Source organism: Equus quagga, chromosome 14, assembly GCF_021613505.1.
Source record: "Equus quagga isolate Etosha38 chromosome 14, UCLA_HA_Equagga_1.0, whole genome shotgun sequence".
Classification (NCBI taxonomy): domain Eukaryota; kingdom Metazoa; phylum Chordata; class Mammalia; order Perissodactyla; family Equidae; genus Equus; species Equus quagga.
In genome coordinates this window covers 60709968-60727505 of record NC_060280.1, presented here as the reverse complement: position 1 = coordinate 60727505, position 17538 = coordinate 60709968, and the positions used below count along the sequence as shown (strand labels likewise).

Sequence of the window (17538 nt, the reverse complement as noted above, 5' to 3'; positions counted from 1 at the left end):
TGGATTTTTCAGAGGTCCTTACTCCACCATTCTGTAAGTGCTTCTCTTGAAGAAACATTTATACATATCACCTTGATTCAGTTCTACACTTTTTGTTTTCTTTCCTACTCAAGTTGTAGAATATTTCTTCCTTCTTTTCTCCTTCAGTGAGTAAATCATAAAAATCAGAGAAGAGGTATGAAAAAACATATTTTCTGATTTTTTTAGTAGTTTTCTTGTGCTATGATGCTATGGAGGAAAGTGTCAGGAGCAAGGTGAAAAAAAGCTGCTTCTTTCCAAAGAAATAAATATAAATCCATAAGCACAGTCTTCCTAGTTCTATGCTGGTCACAAAATGAACTGGGATTATAGACACGTTCAATTAAGGAGACTTGGAAAAGGATATGTAACATTCCAAGGAAAGAGGGCTTTTATGACTGAATAGAGAAGGGAGAAGAGTGGAGCTTCTAAATGAGCCAGGTATGTGGTGACTACTCAACTCAGAATTTCACCTTGCTGGCATTAAACCTTTCTCAACAGCTCTTCAAATAGCAGATGCTAAGGTGAATGAGATGCAAAATAAAACCATGATCTGTACATTCCCTCTCTTGAGCAAAACTGGAGTTTTAAAGGATCATGGTGACAAGCAAAAGGAGATCCATTCCTGGTGATATCTTGGGCCAAATTCCAGAAGCCAGTACATTTTAGGGAGGAGTGGGAAGAAGATTTGCATGTATGACCTCACCCAGAAGCTCCAGCCCAGGAGCATATAAACAAGTAAGTCGTAGTTCTTACCCAGTTCCAGGCCCAGCAGTTCCCAGGTCAAGACTATGGCAGTCCTCAGGTCCTTGCTGCTGCCACTGGGGCTGTGTCTGTGCCTCAGACTGCTGTTTTCTTCTGCCAACCCTGTCGCTGACATTGACAACTGCATGCCCTTTGATAAGGTCATCACCACCACTGGCTCAGCCATCAGGGTTGATTCAGATGTCTATAAAAGCAACAAAATCTACACAGGTAAGGAGAAGCCGTTCTCTCTGTTGTCCTTTGTACTCTGAGGGGAGTTAACCAGAATTTCAGAACAGATCCCTCCATTCTGCTCTCAATCACACAAAACATGTGTTTTTGACCCGGATGGGAAATGGGAGCAGAAAGAGAACAAGTGAGAAAGTGGATTGGGTGAGTCTATTTCTGCATCTTCCCTGTGTGAACCTGATCCACAGGAGTCATTAAGTCCCAACTCCCAGGTTAACTGAGCCCCAGTAAGAGCATACATGCAGCAAATCCTCTGATGTAAATAAAATGAGCACTTTTATTATTTTAAGGGATAATAATTACATCACAGTTCGTAGTCTTTTCATGGCTATTTGATAAAACAATGCTGCCACGGATGATTGTATATTGCACAATTCCAGGAAGCACTGTTGACATCTAGTCTATGGGTGCAAAATCTAGTGAGCTGGGCAGGGAAAATATTACTATCCCACCTTATTTATGAGGAGCCTGAAGCTAAGAGAAGTTAAATGACTTGCTCAGGGTTTCACTGCTAGTAAGTGGCAGAACTGGTTCTTAAATGTTGGTCTTTTCATTCCTAATCCCATGCTTTTCTTAGAGGTGCCTAGTATTGTTTTATAAATATCCCTTTTTGGATCAATGAAACCTAGAAGTCAAGGCAAGTGCTTTCTAATTACTTTCATAATAACAACAACAACATTTAATGTTGTGTTTATATATGTTAATGCATTAAGTCCTCTTAACAACCTATTAGGTAGATACTGTTTTCATTCCCATTTTGTAGATGAGAAAACAGAGGTAGAGATGCTAGGGACTTGTTCAGGTCACAAAATTACTTAAATGGTGGAGCTGGGGTATGAACCTGAGCCTTAACCACTATACTATAAGCTTCTTAATTATAGAAATGAGAGCGAAGTCTTCTTACTATGTGTTGAGTCCTGTTCTAAGAGTAAATGCTATTATCTTCCCATTTTATAGATAAGAACTGAGGCACAGGGAAGTTAAAGTTTCACCCAAGGTTATTAGTAGGTAGTATAGCTAATATGTGAACCTAAATAACAGCCAAAATGTGTCCAGCTTTGTCCAGCCAGGCTGTCCAGTTTCAGAGCCTGCCTTCTTATCTACTCTGTTATCCTGCCTCTCTTAGAACTTTAACCAAATTTTGCAGAGACCACCAGGGTGATATCCACACCATGGTCTACAGATTCCAGGCTTCAGCAGGAGAACTAGAGCCTGCCTTTGCACACTCATCCCAGCTTGTCCTTTTTTCTATTTTTTTTCATAAGGTCTGTCGCTAAGGGGCTCAGTTGTGACAGGGCTATGTCCCACTTCCTCAGGCAGTGGATCTTGTCCTACCAGGGCAGGGCGGACCAGATGCAGCATATGTGTGACTTTTTACATGAGGAAGGACCTGAGGGGTCGGAGGGACAAATGCAAAAGAGATCACAGAGCTCTGACCTAAGATAACACATCACGAGGCGAAGGATTTTGCTGTTGAAATGGAAGAAAATGAAACCTAACTTGTGACGATGCTGGGGAGGAGGGGATGGAATGGGAGCCTTCTGAAAGTAGAAAGATAGGAGAAAGAAGGGTCAAAAGAGATCCATAGGACCCCTTGAAAGAGAACATGCTGGATGAGAGGGAAATCACAGCATGTACAGAGGCATTAGGTAGAGCAGAGGGAAAGGGGAAGGACGAAAGCAAGTAAGTCTCACTGGACGCCCACGACGCACCACACACTTCCCCAAACTGCATCTGATTTCATCTCAGAACAGAAATGTGCTAAAGCTCTGTGATAAACTGACTCACTATAGGGATGATTTAAGTTAAGAGTCAAAATCCTATGCCCACGGAGCTGTGAAGCGCCAGATTCCACACGTAGGATTACACATCAGGCTCCACGATTTCCTTGTAGAGTGTCATTGCAGCACTGAGACTCAGGACTTTTAGGGGGACTGAGTAAATACCCACACAGGCCAAACACTTCTCCTTATTTTGATTTTGAATTTTTTTTTAATTTCAGAGTTTGTGTCAACAGGTGGTAAGTCAGGTATAAATGGCTCAGCAAGTCCCAAGACACAATTGCAGCTCAGGCAGTATCTTAGCACAGGTTCCCTGGGTCTGTCTTAATATCAATGAAAGAAGCCGTAATGCAGAGACATTTACATTAAGACTGTGCTGAGTAAGTACCCGCCTTCATTTTTCACCGCTGTGGGCAAGAAGGAGGTAACTTGCCTGCGTTTTTTTTTTTTTCTGAACTTTCAGCTTTAAGGACACTCTACCACAATAGATGCCCAACATTTTAAGTCAATCAATGATTAGTTATTTAGCACCCTCCAGGTGCCCAGCACTGGGCTGGCCACATACTGACACAGATGAAACAAACCACAGTGTATGGTACAAACTAGAATGTAATTAAGTACTCAAATCTACATTAGAAAACAAATGTTTCAGGAGTGAGAGACAGGTGGCTGAACTGGCCCAGGGGTGGGACATAAGCAGGATCTTAGAGAATAAGAAGGGGTGGGCTGCGTGATGAGAAGGAAGGATTCCAGACAGGCAGCCAGACATGAACAAAGGCCAGGGCATGTGTGAGCCAGGTGTGTCTGCAGAACCAGAAGAAGACTGGGTGCCCCTAGAGTGGGAGAGCAAATAGCAGGGTGAACTAGGTTATGAGGGTCTTAAAAGCCATATGCTGGGTACTGTAATCGACAGAACAGACGCAGAAATGTTTATATGGTATAGAAAGAAGGGCACTTTGAAGGTTTGGGAGAGGAGTGTGTCTTGATGAAAGTGTTGTGTGTGGAAGCCTGATCTGGCCGCAGCCTGAGGGGAGGATAATGTGGAGGCCAGAAATCCAGATAATAAAGATTCGTAAAAGGGAGGAAAAGAGGAGGCAAGCCAGAGTGAAAGGAAAGCAGAAGAAAGGACAGAGGCAAGAGCATGCCCATGGGACAGCTGACAGACTTGATGACTATCTGGATGACACCATTGCTCGTCACTATCCATCTCACCATCATGCACACATCTAGGACAAACATCAGGTTCTCGCTGAGCAAGTCAAGGCCTGTGGGATCTGGCTCAGCCTACCTTGATTGGCAAAAACAAACAGAACAGAGAAATGTTTTGTGATAGAAATAATAACAGTTGCAATTTATCCAACACCCACCATGTATTAAAGTCCTTACATTGTTCTCTTTACTCCTCCCAGGAACCTTTCAAGATAAGGTATCATGGTTTCCATATAACGAGGGATAATGTCATTATCCTTGTCATTATGCCCTGGTGCAAAGTAGGCATTCAATAAATATTTGTGGAGTGAATGATAAACAATAAGGAAACTGAGGGTCAGAAGTAAAATGACTTGGTCCAAAATGTCAGAGCTAGAATTCAGATTCAGGACTGTCAGATCCCATTACGCTACGTGATCGATTTTCTTTGCTTTGTGTGAAGGAGAAGTCTTTGAAGGAATTTTGGGTGGCTGAGAGGGCCCTGGAGAACAACACCTGAGCACTGGGGAATTCATTCAGAAGGGATCTTCTGTGGGAAGAAATGGGCAGACTGAAAAATTCTCTTGAAATTTCCCCCCCATTACACATCAGAATGCTGAAAGTAACAAGCAGAATTAGCGAGCGTCAGTGGGGTCTCTGTGAGCACACCCTTGGCTAGGTCAATAAGGATGACTCACCTGAGTGGAGAAGGTCAGGGAACCCAAAGGGGTTATTTGACAGGTACTTGGATTAGGGGTCCTAGGGCTCAGCGGCCCCTGTTCCCTCATCCCCAACAAGGGAGACCAAGAGCATCAGCATTTCTGGGATGAAGAAATGGGCTTTTCCTTGATTTGGCAGTAACAGTCCCTTATTCCATGAAGCACTTCCCAAGGGGCCCACTTCACCCTTTCATATGCATCAACACTTTCTCTCCCCACACTCCACTCCCCCTGAGAGAAGGGCAGAGCAGGCTTATCCTTCTCATCTGATAGATGGGAACCAGGTTCAAGAGGTTAAGAGCTAACCAGGATCTCACCCCCAGTGTGTAGCAAAACCAAAGCCAGAGTACAGGTCTTCCTTTGTCCACGTTTTACTGTAGAAAATTGGGAAAATCCCAAAAAACACTAGGAAGAAAATAAAAATCATCTATAATCCCAGTGCTAATAAATCACTGCATTTAATATCTTGATGTATTTCCTTCCAGACTTTTTTCAACTTCTTTTACAAAAATGGGACCAGGATATATGTACAAACTATTTATAACTTTCTTTTTTCACACAATTTTGATTTCAGGACACTTATCCCTTGTCTTACTGCACAATGCTGATTGTTTCCATATTGTTTCTTCCTAGTATGGGTTCCTGTGAACAACAGTATCAGCTCTGTGGTCCTACAAGCAGTGGACAACAACAACAACTCCATAGGCAACTGGCAAAAAGCAGACAAGTATTGCAACAGCAGTGCCATCTATAACCTGAAGGACTCACACAACATGATCTTCGTGGCAAACTGGATATCTCCTAATTCCAGGAACATAACCACAGTCGAGCTACAGTAAGAACCTATCTATCTGTGATTTGCTTTGGGCATTTACAATTTCATATTGGGTTTACACAGTTTTACACCGGCCTTGAAGGACTCCAACTACAATCCAGCTATGATGTGGAGAATTCAGTTGCTGCACTCATTTTCTGCCATGTCATTCTTTGCCCTACTTTTATCTATAGGAGTTTATATACACACACATATACACACACCAGGTACACTCAACATAAACAGAAAGAACTGGTGTTAAAGAAAACCAGAGCTGGACAGTAGTTAAAGCAAAATGAATTAATGAATAAGTAAAAACTGATTATATTCAGGTCTATTGCAATAGGAGAAAAGAGATCTCAGTATAGAACCAGGCTCAATTCTGAATACAACATGGGCAAATGGGCTTTTATAGCCAAGGAGAAAGCTGGGGGTCAGTGGATGGAAAATTACTAAAAAAAAAATCAAGGCCTGTAAGGGGGGATCTGGCTAAACTGACCTAACAGGATTCTTGCAGAAGGCAGGCCAGGGTGATCAGACATCACCTGGGGCGGGGTGGAGGAGAAAGAACTCGATCAGATATTAAGGGTGATCAGATATCAACGGTGGGAGGTTCTTGCTAAACTGACTTAGCAGGGTTTTTGCTCAAACTGGATTTTACAAAGAAGTACACAGAGGGGCATAGAAGAAGGTTCTAGAGCCTGACTAAAGTCTGGTCAAGCAAAGAATCTTTGTCACTGGGCACCCTGTTTGCTTCAAATTCTCTATATTCAAACTGGAGAGTCATTTTTTAAAACGTAGATTCATTTTGGAAATGGTCTGCTAACTGAAAGTGTGATGATTGTGTAATAAATCTGGCTTCCTAGTGTCACACAAAATGGGCGCACTCAGATTCTGAGGTGAGGCCACCTGGGGACTCACATTACACTTGAACAAAAAAACCTTCCTCCCAGCTAGGGATTCGCTATTGAGATGACGTTAGGAACCAAATGCTGAGAGGTCCTTACACTTTCGGACTGCTGTTTTGTACTTACAGGGCTGGTCTGACCCTCAGGCCACATCCACTGTGAGCAGCCACCAAATCCCCGTGGACAGTGGTGGTGATGATGCTGTCAAGCCATCCTGCCCTCTGCTGCCATGCCATGGGCCTGGTCGGACCTAGCTGGCTCTGGAGGAGGCATTACTATGCCCACAGAGTGACTTGCAAGAGTAGAATCCAAAGGGAGCTGCTTACAATCCAGCCTCACAATGACAGTACTGTCTTAGAAGCCGGCCAAGGCTAATTAGGGCAATGTCTTTCCTTTCATCTCACCTCATTAAAGCCTCTGCACTCCAGGCAACAACAGATAAAAGACCAAACAGTGACAGTATGCAATGGAAACAGCACATTCCCGCTGGCAGTGTGGTCTCCAGACTCCTAACTCGCACCCCACTACGTGCACTGGCCTCTCTACCTGTTTACAATATACACACATGGCCTTGATCAGCAAGGCTGACAAGGAAGGAAGGAGCAGCACATATGATGGGATACAGAAAGCAGGGAAGTCCACTATGCTGGGTAGGGCACAAAAGAGATGTGAGGAGGCCCCTGCCCACGAGACTTTACGATGAGGTTTGGGGAGGCAAGGCCAAGCAGAAATAATTACTGAGGTTAAACAGCATTTCCTCAAGAAAGCATTCCCTAAATGCCCAGATTAAGTTCCAGCTGCCCGTTATTCACTCTCATAACTTCCACTGCTTCATCAGAGCACATATCACAAGTGTGATCAATTGTTTAACTCATTAGCTGATTATTCGTTTAAAATCTGCTCTCTGAAAGGACTGTAGGTGCCACAAGGGTAAGAACCATGCCTGTATTGTTCACTGCTGTCCCTTTAGCACAAAGCACAGTAATTGGCATGTCATGCACTCCCATTAATTAGTTCTTGAATGCACGAACAAGAGATTGATACAATAATGAGCCCACTGATATAAGAGCAACAGACTACGCTGTACAGATCATTTAACAAATATTAAGCACCTACTATGTGTCAGGCATTGTTGACAGCAGAACCTGCCCTTAAGGAGCTGGCCCTCCAGTGGTAGGAGAGGCTCAAACAAAGGCAATGCAGTAGAGGGGCATGTCTCTCTGGTGGAGATCTGTCTGGGTTAACGACAACAGGGAGAAATGATTTCATGGAGGACACTGTTGAGTCTGTGGGCATATGACCAGGATGGATATTACAGGCAGAAGAACTGGCTTGAACAGACCAGAGGTGTATACCACCAGCCTGTGGGGAGTTCAGGGTGATGAAGTCAGTAAGGGACGGACAGGATCTTGTCTAGACAAAAATCATGGAAGATCTTAGTTAAAATAATATAGAGCTGACCAGTATTTAATGATCTGCTAATTGTGCTGTAAAGAAAGTAAGCACAAAAGGACTTAAGACACTGGGGTCCCCTGGGAAGGCAGAAATGTAAGCTGAACTTGTGAGTTCCATAGCTGAGGTCCTCACCATTATCTCTCATTGATTTGCCCTCCACAGAGCCTTCACTATCAATTTCGACAACGTGGCTACATTTTCTTTTCTGAAACTGAAAAAAAATGGTAAGTCCTTCTGCAGCCTATTTACATATCTGGCAGTGAACTTAATCAGCATGAAAAATTACTTTGTGGAGGCCCTAGAAAAAAGAGTCTTTCGCTCACTCATTACCCAGATGTCAATTGAGTCTCCCAGTACCTTGAGACCTACATAAGATTAGCTCAATCCCTTATCCTATGCCCTGTGGGAAATAACAGCCATCCCTAAGATTTCTGCCAATTCCCAGGGGCCTCATATTCTCGCAGTCACCTGTGGCTTCAGACTCCTGCTTCCTCAGAAGCTGTTTCTATTCAATACCACATAGACACCAATATGAATGTCAACTCCTTCCGCAATTTCCAGAAAGAATTCCCACCCACGCAAAGCCTTCATAGGCATAGCAGACTTTAACCAAAGGGTCTAAGGGAGGAGGGGAGAGATTTGCACAAAGAATGGTTGCTAGCATAGAAATACCAGGAATTTCATTAGTTCTCAGAGTGGCCTTTGACCACCACCAATACCATCGGGAATTTCAACTGGCCTTTCCCAGGCTGTAGTCCTCAAACCATCCTGAGGTACCTCGCCCTTCCTCTCCCTTCTCCATCCCCTTCCTTCTCCCTTACCTCCCTCTAGGGAACGTAAACAAATTCAAGAAGCTGAGGTTCAGAAAACAAAGGTAACTTGCCTAAAGCCACACAAAAACTAAATGGTAAAACTAGGACTCAAATTCCACATCACATACTTTCTTCTGCTTTTCTTAGACTTACATCAAAACTATAAAGGCAATCTTTTTTTTTAACGAAGTTTTTAAATATAAGATTCACCAAGAACAAGAACCATTAGTCTTTCTCGTTGTCCAAATAACAGGTCTTCCTCATGAGCCCCTAAACACTGAAACACACCTAGTATGCTGCCCATTTTCCTGCCAGTCAGGCACTGCCAATGTAGTGAAAGAGATATCTATTTTCAACAATAAATTTTAAAGTGATTATGCCTAATCAAACTATTATATAAAAGCCTTAAACTGTTTCCTTGGTGGTTTCCCCTCTGTGAAAAAAACTGGGATGTTATTTTCTTGCTCAAAGACATTTTTGAGATGAACCTTTGTGTAAATGCTAAGAAAGAAAAGAAAAATATTTCTAGTCAGGACTCCTTAGCTCCATGCTAATAAAATCCAGTTAAAAAAAGAAAAAGAAAGGGGTTGTGTTCAGACTTCCTGGTTCAGTGGGATACTTGAGAAACAAGGGGAAATGCTAAATGAGATAAGACAATGCCACAGAACTGGAAGGCACCCTCCAGGCAGGCAGAAGAAGGCACAGGCCTGAGCAAATCACTCGACATCTCCCTCCTTCCTTAGAATCCCCTCTGTGATTCACTCACTCCCTTGGAGGTAGCATTGCCAAACTCCAGTCTTTCCAGAATCAGACAACCCCCCAGGGCTGCAAGCCTGGCTTCTCTGCTTCTCTGCAAGGCACCCTCGGAGAACCACTGCGTGATCAGATCCCAGCAAGTGAAAATGACTAGGGCCTCAGAAACCGTGATTCAGGGGTTTGGACGGGGCCTCTTTCCACTTCCTTTAAAGTGGGGGTAGCCATGCTCAGGCCCAGATGGTATCCAGTTCTTACAGGCTTTATATGCAACCTTTGAAATTAGCATGAAAAAATTAAATTGTGTCATTGTGGATCATATTTGCACTGATTGATCTAATGTTAAGGACATGAAGACATTTGAGAGCTGATTACCTACCCAATAACAATTTAGTAGTTGGGTAAATTCAGTATAAATTCCTTCCCCCATAGGACTGTGTAGATCTTAAGGGTACAAAGTGTTTCTTACTTATTTTTTCTTCCTTGACATTCTGTACCCTCTTTTATTCCCCCTCCTCTATACACCTTTGGCTCTTGAGAAGTGTTTATTGAATTTTGCTCGTGAACTCGCTCTAGTGTTCCATCAGTTTAGCCTCCTTTCTCTAGTGCCCACCCACCACCCAAAAGAGGTTCTGATACCATTGTTTTCTTTCCAGAGATGACCACAAGCTTGACCCCCACGACCTCAACCTCCAAGCCCTCCACAACCTCCAGGCCCTCCATGACCTCCATGGCCTCCAAGACCTCCATGGCCTCCAAGACCTCCAGTACCAGGCCAACCACAACCCCACATCGAACCACACCCAGAAGCTTGGCCAACAGAGTCTTCCTCAGCCCCATCACAGATGCCATCCATATCCTGCTCATCTTTCTCACCAGCAAACTTCTATTCTAGAAGGAAGCTAGGGGAACAATTGCTCCTGCCTCCACTGCATTCTCCTACATTCAGCTCCAAGCCAGTGCTCCGATATGTGTGTGAACAAAGGCTTTACGTTCTCAAATGTACAGCTCTACTGCCACCACTTCAGACCCACACAGAGACGTAAGGGTAACTCAGTGGAGGGTAGCTAGTCCACTCACTGGTGGACTTGGGGCACACAGATGTTCAAATGGATCTTTCAGTACATAAATTAGGCTTTTTGTAACTACTTAGACCCTGTCTGGGTATAACCTGGAATTCTGGCTCTCTTTAATATGTTGACAGCCAATTTAAACTTTTCTTCATTGCCAAATGATTCCTCTGCACCCCTGAGTCTTTGTGGGAAGAATCTTTCCTCACTTTCAAGATGATCTCAGATTTCTGACGAAACCCACTCAGGTTACACAGAGCTTCTATGATTCATGTGATTCAACTAGGAAAAGAGAAAGAGTTAATAGCCCTGATGCTATTGGCAACATCAGTAGCATTTGAAGGGCAAGAAAATAAGAATGTGCCATGTCTGAGCAGCCAAGGATAGGTGAAGATTATGGTATAAAAGCATTATTTTCTATGTCATACCAAATAAACCATACTTCAAACAAGAATGATGAAGGTGTTAAATTCAAATTTACTTAAAATACAGAGAATGTTATTTAAGTTTATTCATTGATGGGAGCATTAAAAAATTAATAGAATGGTGAGAGTTTTCAAGGCCAGATCTAAGGTAAAATTTTCTCAATTTCAATTTTCCTCAAGTGCAAACTGGGCACTTTTCCTCCAATGATAATTTCCACTAAGATAAATGGGACAAGATATTTACAATATTCATAATATAATGCAAAACCAAAAGAAAGCATGGTATTTCCAGTAATAAGCAACAAAATTTTCTTTTAATAAATATGCTAAATTTCAGTATGCCAACATGCAGCGACTGTTCTTCCTCAGAGATGGTTTCTGTCAATATCCTCTTTTTCCCTGTTGATAGACCATACTTTCCTATTTTGTACGTCTTTAATTTCTTTGTTGAAAACTGGACATTTTGAATATTATAATGTGGTAACTCAGGAAATCGGATTCTCCCTTCTCCCTAGGGTATACTGTTGTTGCTTGTCGAGGGCTGCAGTCATCCATTTGTTTAGTGACTTTTCTACAGTATTTTTGCAAAGACTTCATTCCTTGTTGTGTATGGTCACTGAAGGCTCTTTTCTGTGATCTCAGCAGTCAGCCAGTGACCTGACAGATTTTTGTTAAATGTCAAAATTTAGCAGTCTCTTTCCTCATTATGCATTCCCCTCATAGCTGTGAGTTTTTATTAGATTCTAGAGCTCTGAAAAAGTTGACTCTGATAGTTTTTGCCAGCTTAATGTTTGCTTTAGTGGCGGGGCCATTCTTAGAACTCATTACTCCACCATTTCCTGTGACATCACTCAGTAGCAACTATTAGTATCTGCCAGGCTCTGTAGTAAGCACTGTACATGCACTGTGTCATTTAATCCTCACAACAACCCTATAAAACATATCCATTTTACAGATGAGGATACTCAGGCAGAGAGAGAGAGATAATTTGCCCAAAGTTACTCAGTGAGTCAGTAGTGAAGCTGGGTTTTGAAGAGTGGTCTATTCCACTTCAAAGCCTGCACCCTTAACCAGGACACCCTGAGCAGCTCCTGCTCACCCGGGATCCCTCAGAACAACTGGTAACCCTGGGTCATGTGACAAGCAAAGAGTATGAGTGTCCCTTGCTGATACAACAAGCAGGCTGCATGTTCCGCAGTGCTCCTCCATGCCCCACTTCTCTGCTGCCATCTCCAAGATAAACTACGGTGAGTCCTGACCCGACAAGCTAGGAACAAGCTTCCTATTTATCTTTCATAGCCCAACCTGGCCCCCAGCTCACGTTCAATGTGGAAGGTGTGACACATATTGGAGCCCCAGCAAAGATATTCTATGAAGCTGGAAAACTTTTAGACTCAAAGAAAGCTGAGTTCAGACAAGCAGTATAGAGGTGGCTGAGCAAAAGCATCGGATTAGGAGACAGGAAACTGTTAAATTCCAGTCCTGCTACAAAGTAGAAAGGCGACCTTACACAAGTGGTTTTACTTTCTTTCACCTCAGTTTTTTCACCTGTTAGATAAAGGGTCGGCCCAGTATGCCTGCCCTCTTCCAGGTCTCAATTTTGATTTCTCTGTCACACCCAGACCTAGTTCTAAAGGTCTGGTCAGAGACACTAAGTAACTATTACCTTACACCATACCTGGTTGATTGAGAGAGGCTGCTGGGAGCACCGTGAGAAGGATTCTGAAGCAAAATCCAGGCTCAGAAATAGTGTTGTATTCAATGAGTGATATCTTCCTTGGGCTCAGGAGGCAGGAATTGAAGCAGCACAGGTTCCAGGTATTTGCCATCCTTGGTCACTCCTTAAGTGAATCCAGAAAGTGGCAAGCAGGGTGGGTTGCAGAATAAGAGTAGAGGACTAAGGAAGTGTGTACATTTGAATGTCAGGAATAGCTAACCCTGATCATCACTAATGGGAAAGTGATACACCAAAAGGAAAACAAAGCACACAGGCCACTGCAAGGAAGCCCACAGGCTGCACCTCATGCACGGAAAGAAGAGATGAACAAGAGACGCACGGCTTATCGCTCCCACACTCACTTGCCCAAACTTGTTCTTCCACTTTTGTGTTTTCTTGTTTGCAGCTTCGTGTTTTGTAAATTCAATGCATTCTTATTCTGTGTTAGAAAGAGCAATTGCCTACCCATTTAAGGGAAGTGGCAATTCATTCTGAGAAAGTAGGAAAGAAGACTGATACCTTCCAAATCCCATTACCTCAAAGATCTTCACACACCAGAAAGAGTCTCAAACCTGGTCAATGGTCCAACTGTAACACCAATCATTCAGAGCAGGAAAAAAATGCAGAACAGCCAGAAAATTGAGACAGTATCTTATTGTCGTCTATCAACCCCCAAATTACTTTTTAAAGTAAATGTTGAAAATATTAATAATTAAGTAAAACTCTATTATTTCATAAGAGAGGTAGTTTGGCAGTTATCTTAAAAGTCTTAAATTGTCTTAAAGCATAAACTCTGAAGCCAGGCTGCGCGGGTTCAGTTACATCTGACTTTTCCCCTTATTAGTTGTGAGACCTTGTACAAGTAACTCAACTTCTATGTGTGTCAGTTTCCTCATCCGTAGAACAGGGAGAAAAATAGTAGCTACATATAGGTCGTTGTGGAGATTAAATCAGTTAATGTATATAAAGCACCCAGAACAGCACGTGGCACAAAGTAAGCACTATATAATTATTTAATGCCTAAAAAAGGGCACCACAAATGATACATTGATGTATAAGAAAGCCAAGTATTATAACAATATAAATATGCGCAAATAAAATGGTGCCTACAACAAGGACTAAAATTATTCATTTGTAACTATTATAAGAAATAGCTAATGTCTGCTTTCCCGTCTTTCTCCCTCCAGCTCCAGCTTCACCTTCAAACTTCTAAGGGGAAGGTCTTCTAACTTCCTGAGTCAGCTCCTAAGCTCTCTCTTCTTGTGGAGAATCTAAATAATGGGTAAATGGGTTAAATTATTCTACATAATAAAGAGCTGAGTCAGGAGAGAGGGTGGGGCAAGAAAGAGGAAAAGAGAGTTTGGGTTGAGTACTGTGGGAGTGGAGACAGGAGGAAAATTTTTGAGCCTCTGTGGACTGAAAGGAGGGTCTAGGGAATTTTCTAAGTGCTGTTCTCAGTTACAAACAGGTTCTTCCTTAATGTCCTTCAAGAGATACATGTGAAAATTGGAATTATTTTACCTTTTTTTCTAAAAGATTGGCACCTGAGTTAACATCTGTTGCCAATCTTCTTTTTGTTTTTCCTTCTTCTTCTCCCCAAAGCCCCCCATAGTTGTCTGTTCTAGTTGTGAGTGCCTCTGGTTGTACTATGTGGGATGCCACCCCAGCATGGCCTGATAAATGGTGCCATGTCCATGCCCAGGATCTGAACTGGCGAAACGCTGGGCCGCCAAAGTGGAGCATGCGAACTTAACCACTCGGCCACGGGGCCAGCCCCAAGAATTATTTTACTTCTGATTGCTGGACTGTATTTCTTTGAATGTGGCTCAGCAGTGAAACTGGGACATATGGACCACCCCCACTCTGCTTTTACATAAGTTACATCCAGAATGAAGTTAAATATATACACCTGATACAAGTGGGAACTAATTTAACATATGCGAAAAATCTACATATTTATCTATGCAAACATATATAACCTATACATAAAAATAACTTTAAACTCAGATGCTTGAGTCCAACAAACTCAAAAAAAGCCTTTGGCTAAAATATGTAGACAAAGCAATTTAAAGAGCTTGGGATGGATCAGCAAGTTGCACGAAAGACTAGAGGAATCACCCAAGCTGAACAGATAAAAGAACAAATAATTAAAAGGAACAAGATCAGTCTAAGGGAATTCTGGGACAATATCAAGCACACTGACATTCGTATTATAAGTGTCCCAGAAGGAGAAGAGAGACACAAAGGGGCAGAGAACCTATTTGAAGAAAAAATAGCTTAAAACTTTCCTAACCTAAGGAAGGAAACAGATACGCAGGTACAAGAAGCACAGAGGGCACCAAACAAGATAAACCGAAAGAGGCCCACACCAAGACACATTATAATTAAAATGTCCAAAATTAAAGATAAAGAGAATGCTGAAAGCCACAAGAGAAAGGCAACAAGTGACACACAAAATCCCATGAGGCTATCAGCTGACTTCTCAGCAGAAAACTTACAGGCTAGAAGCCAGTGGCATGATATATTTAAAGTGCTGAAAGGAAAAAACCCACAGCCAAGAATACTCCACCCAAAAAGGTTATCATTCAGAATGGAAGGGGACATAAAGAATTTCCCAGACAAGCAAAAATTAAAGGAATTTATCCACCAAGAAACTAGTTTTACAAGAAATGCTATAGGGACTTATTTAAGTGGGAAAGAGAAGATCACAAATTGGAATAAGAAAATTGTCAAAAAAAAGGGCAATAAAATCACTGGTAAAGGCAAAAATATAGTAAGGAAGCAAATCAACCAACTATGAAGATAATATGAAGGTCAAAAGACAAAAGAACTAAAATTACCTATTTCAATGATAAGAGGGTAATGGATACACAAACACAAAATGAGAGGTTCGATATGATATCAAAAACATAAAATGTGTGAGTAAGGGAGTAACAGAGGAGAGCTCTTAGAAAGAGGTCAAACTAAAGAGACCATCAACTTAATGTAGATTGCTATATACATAGGTTATTATATATGAACCTCATGGTAATTACAAACCAGAAACCTATATTCAATACAAAAATAATTAAGAGAAAGGAGCCCAAACATAATACTAAAGAAGCCATCAAACCACAAGGGAAGAGAGCAAGAGAAGAAGAAAGGAACAGAGAAGAACTACTAAAACATCCAGAAAAAAGTAACAAAATGGCAATAAGTACATATTTATCAATAGCTACTTTAAATTTCAATGGACTAAATGTTCCAATCAAAAGGCACAGAGTGGTCCATTGGATAAAAAAACAAGTCCCATATATACACTGCATACAAGAGACACACTTCAGACCTAAAGATACAAACTGAAAGTGAAGGGATGGAAAAAGATACTCCATGCAAACGGCAAAGAAAAGAAAGCTGGGGTAGCAATACTCATATCAGATAAAATAGACTTCAAAACAAAAACTGTAACAAGAGACAAAGAAGGACACTACATAATGATAAAGGGAACCATCCAACAAGAGGCTATAACACTTGTAAATATGCACCCAACATAGGAGCACCTAAATATATAAAGCAATTATCAACAAACATAAAAGGAGAAATAGACAATAACACAGTAATAGTCGGGGACCTTAACACTCCACTTACACCAATGGATAGATCATCCAAACAAGATCAACAGAGAAACATTGACCTTAACACATTAGACCAGGTGGACTTAGTAGACATATACAGAACATTCTATCTAAAAACTGCAGAATACACATTCTTTTCAAATGCACAGGGAGTATTCTCCAGGATTGATCACATTAGGCCACAAAACAAGTCTCAATAAATTTAAGAAGACTGAAATAATACTAAGCATCTTTTCTGACCACAAAGGTACAAAACTAGAAACCAACTACAGGAAGAAAATCAAAAAAGACACAAATATGTGGAGATTAAACAAAATGCTACTGGGGCTGGCCCAGTGGCTCAGCAGTTAAGTGCGCACAGTCCACTTCGGTGGCGGGGGGTTCAGCGGTTTGGATCCCAGGTGTGAATATGGCACTGCTTGGCACGCCATGCTGTGGCAGGCGTCCCACATATAAAGTAGAGGAAGATGGGCACGGATGTTAGCCCAGGGCCAGTCTTCCTCAGCAAAAAGAGGAGGATTGGCAACAGTTAGCTCAGGGCTAATCTTCCTCAAAAAAAAAACAAAAAAAAAACACTACTGAACAACGATTGGGTCAATGAATAAATCAAAGGAGAAATAAAAAGATACCTAGAAACAAACAAAAATGAAAATACAACATGCCAAAATCTATGGAGTACAGCAAAAGTGGTTCTAAAAGAGAAGTTTATAGCAAGACAGGTCTACCCCAACAAACAAATTAAAATCTCAAATAAACAATCTAACAGTGTATCTAAAGGAACTGGAAAAAGAAGAAAAACGAAGCCCCAAATCAGTTGAAGAAAGGATATAATAAAATTCAGAGCAGAAATAAATGAAATAGAGACTAAAAAAAAAAAAACAATAGAAAAAAATGAATGAAACCAAGAGCTGGTTCTTTGAAAAGATAAACAAAATTGACAAAACTTTAGCTAGACTCACCAAGAAAAAAAGAGAGAAGGCTCAAATAAATAAAATCAGAAATGGAGGAAGAGAAATTACAATGGACACCTTGGAAATACAAAATATTATAAGAGAATACCACGAAAAGCTATACGCCAAAAAATTGGATACTCTAGAAAAAATGGATAAATTCTTAGAATCATACAACCTTCTGAAACTGAATCAAGAAGAAATAGGGAATTTAAATAGACCGGTCACCAGTAAGGAGATCAAAACAGTAATCAAAAACCTACCAAAAAATAAAAGTCCAGGATCAGACGGCTTCCCTGGTGAATTCTACCACATATTCAA

The 17538-nt window shown here is 41.5% G+C and overlaps 1 protein-coding gene across 1 annotated transcript; it reads left to right on the top strand.

Moving 5' to 3' along the window:
• The first annotated feature begins 761 nt into the window (after window positions 1-761).
• On the top strand, window positions 762-11272 carry PLET1 (placenta expressed transcript 1). Its single transcript, XM_046685800.1, has 4 exons — window positions 762-993; window positions 5333-5534; window positions 8039-8100; window positions 10098-11272. The coding sequence occupies exons 1-4, from the start codon at window positions 810-812 to the stop codon at window positions 10334-10336; spliced, it is 687 nt and encodes a 228-aa protein (XP_046541756.1). The 5' UTR covers window positions 762-809; the 3' UTR covers window positions 10337-11272.
• Window positions 11273-17538: the final 6266 nt, after the last annotated feature.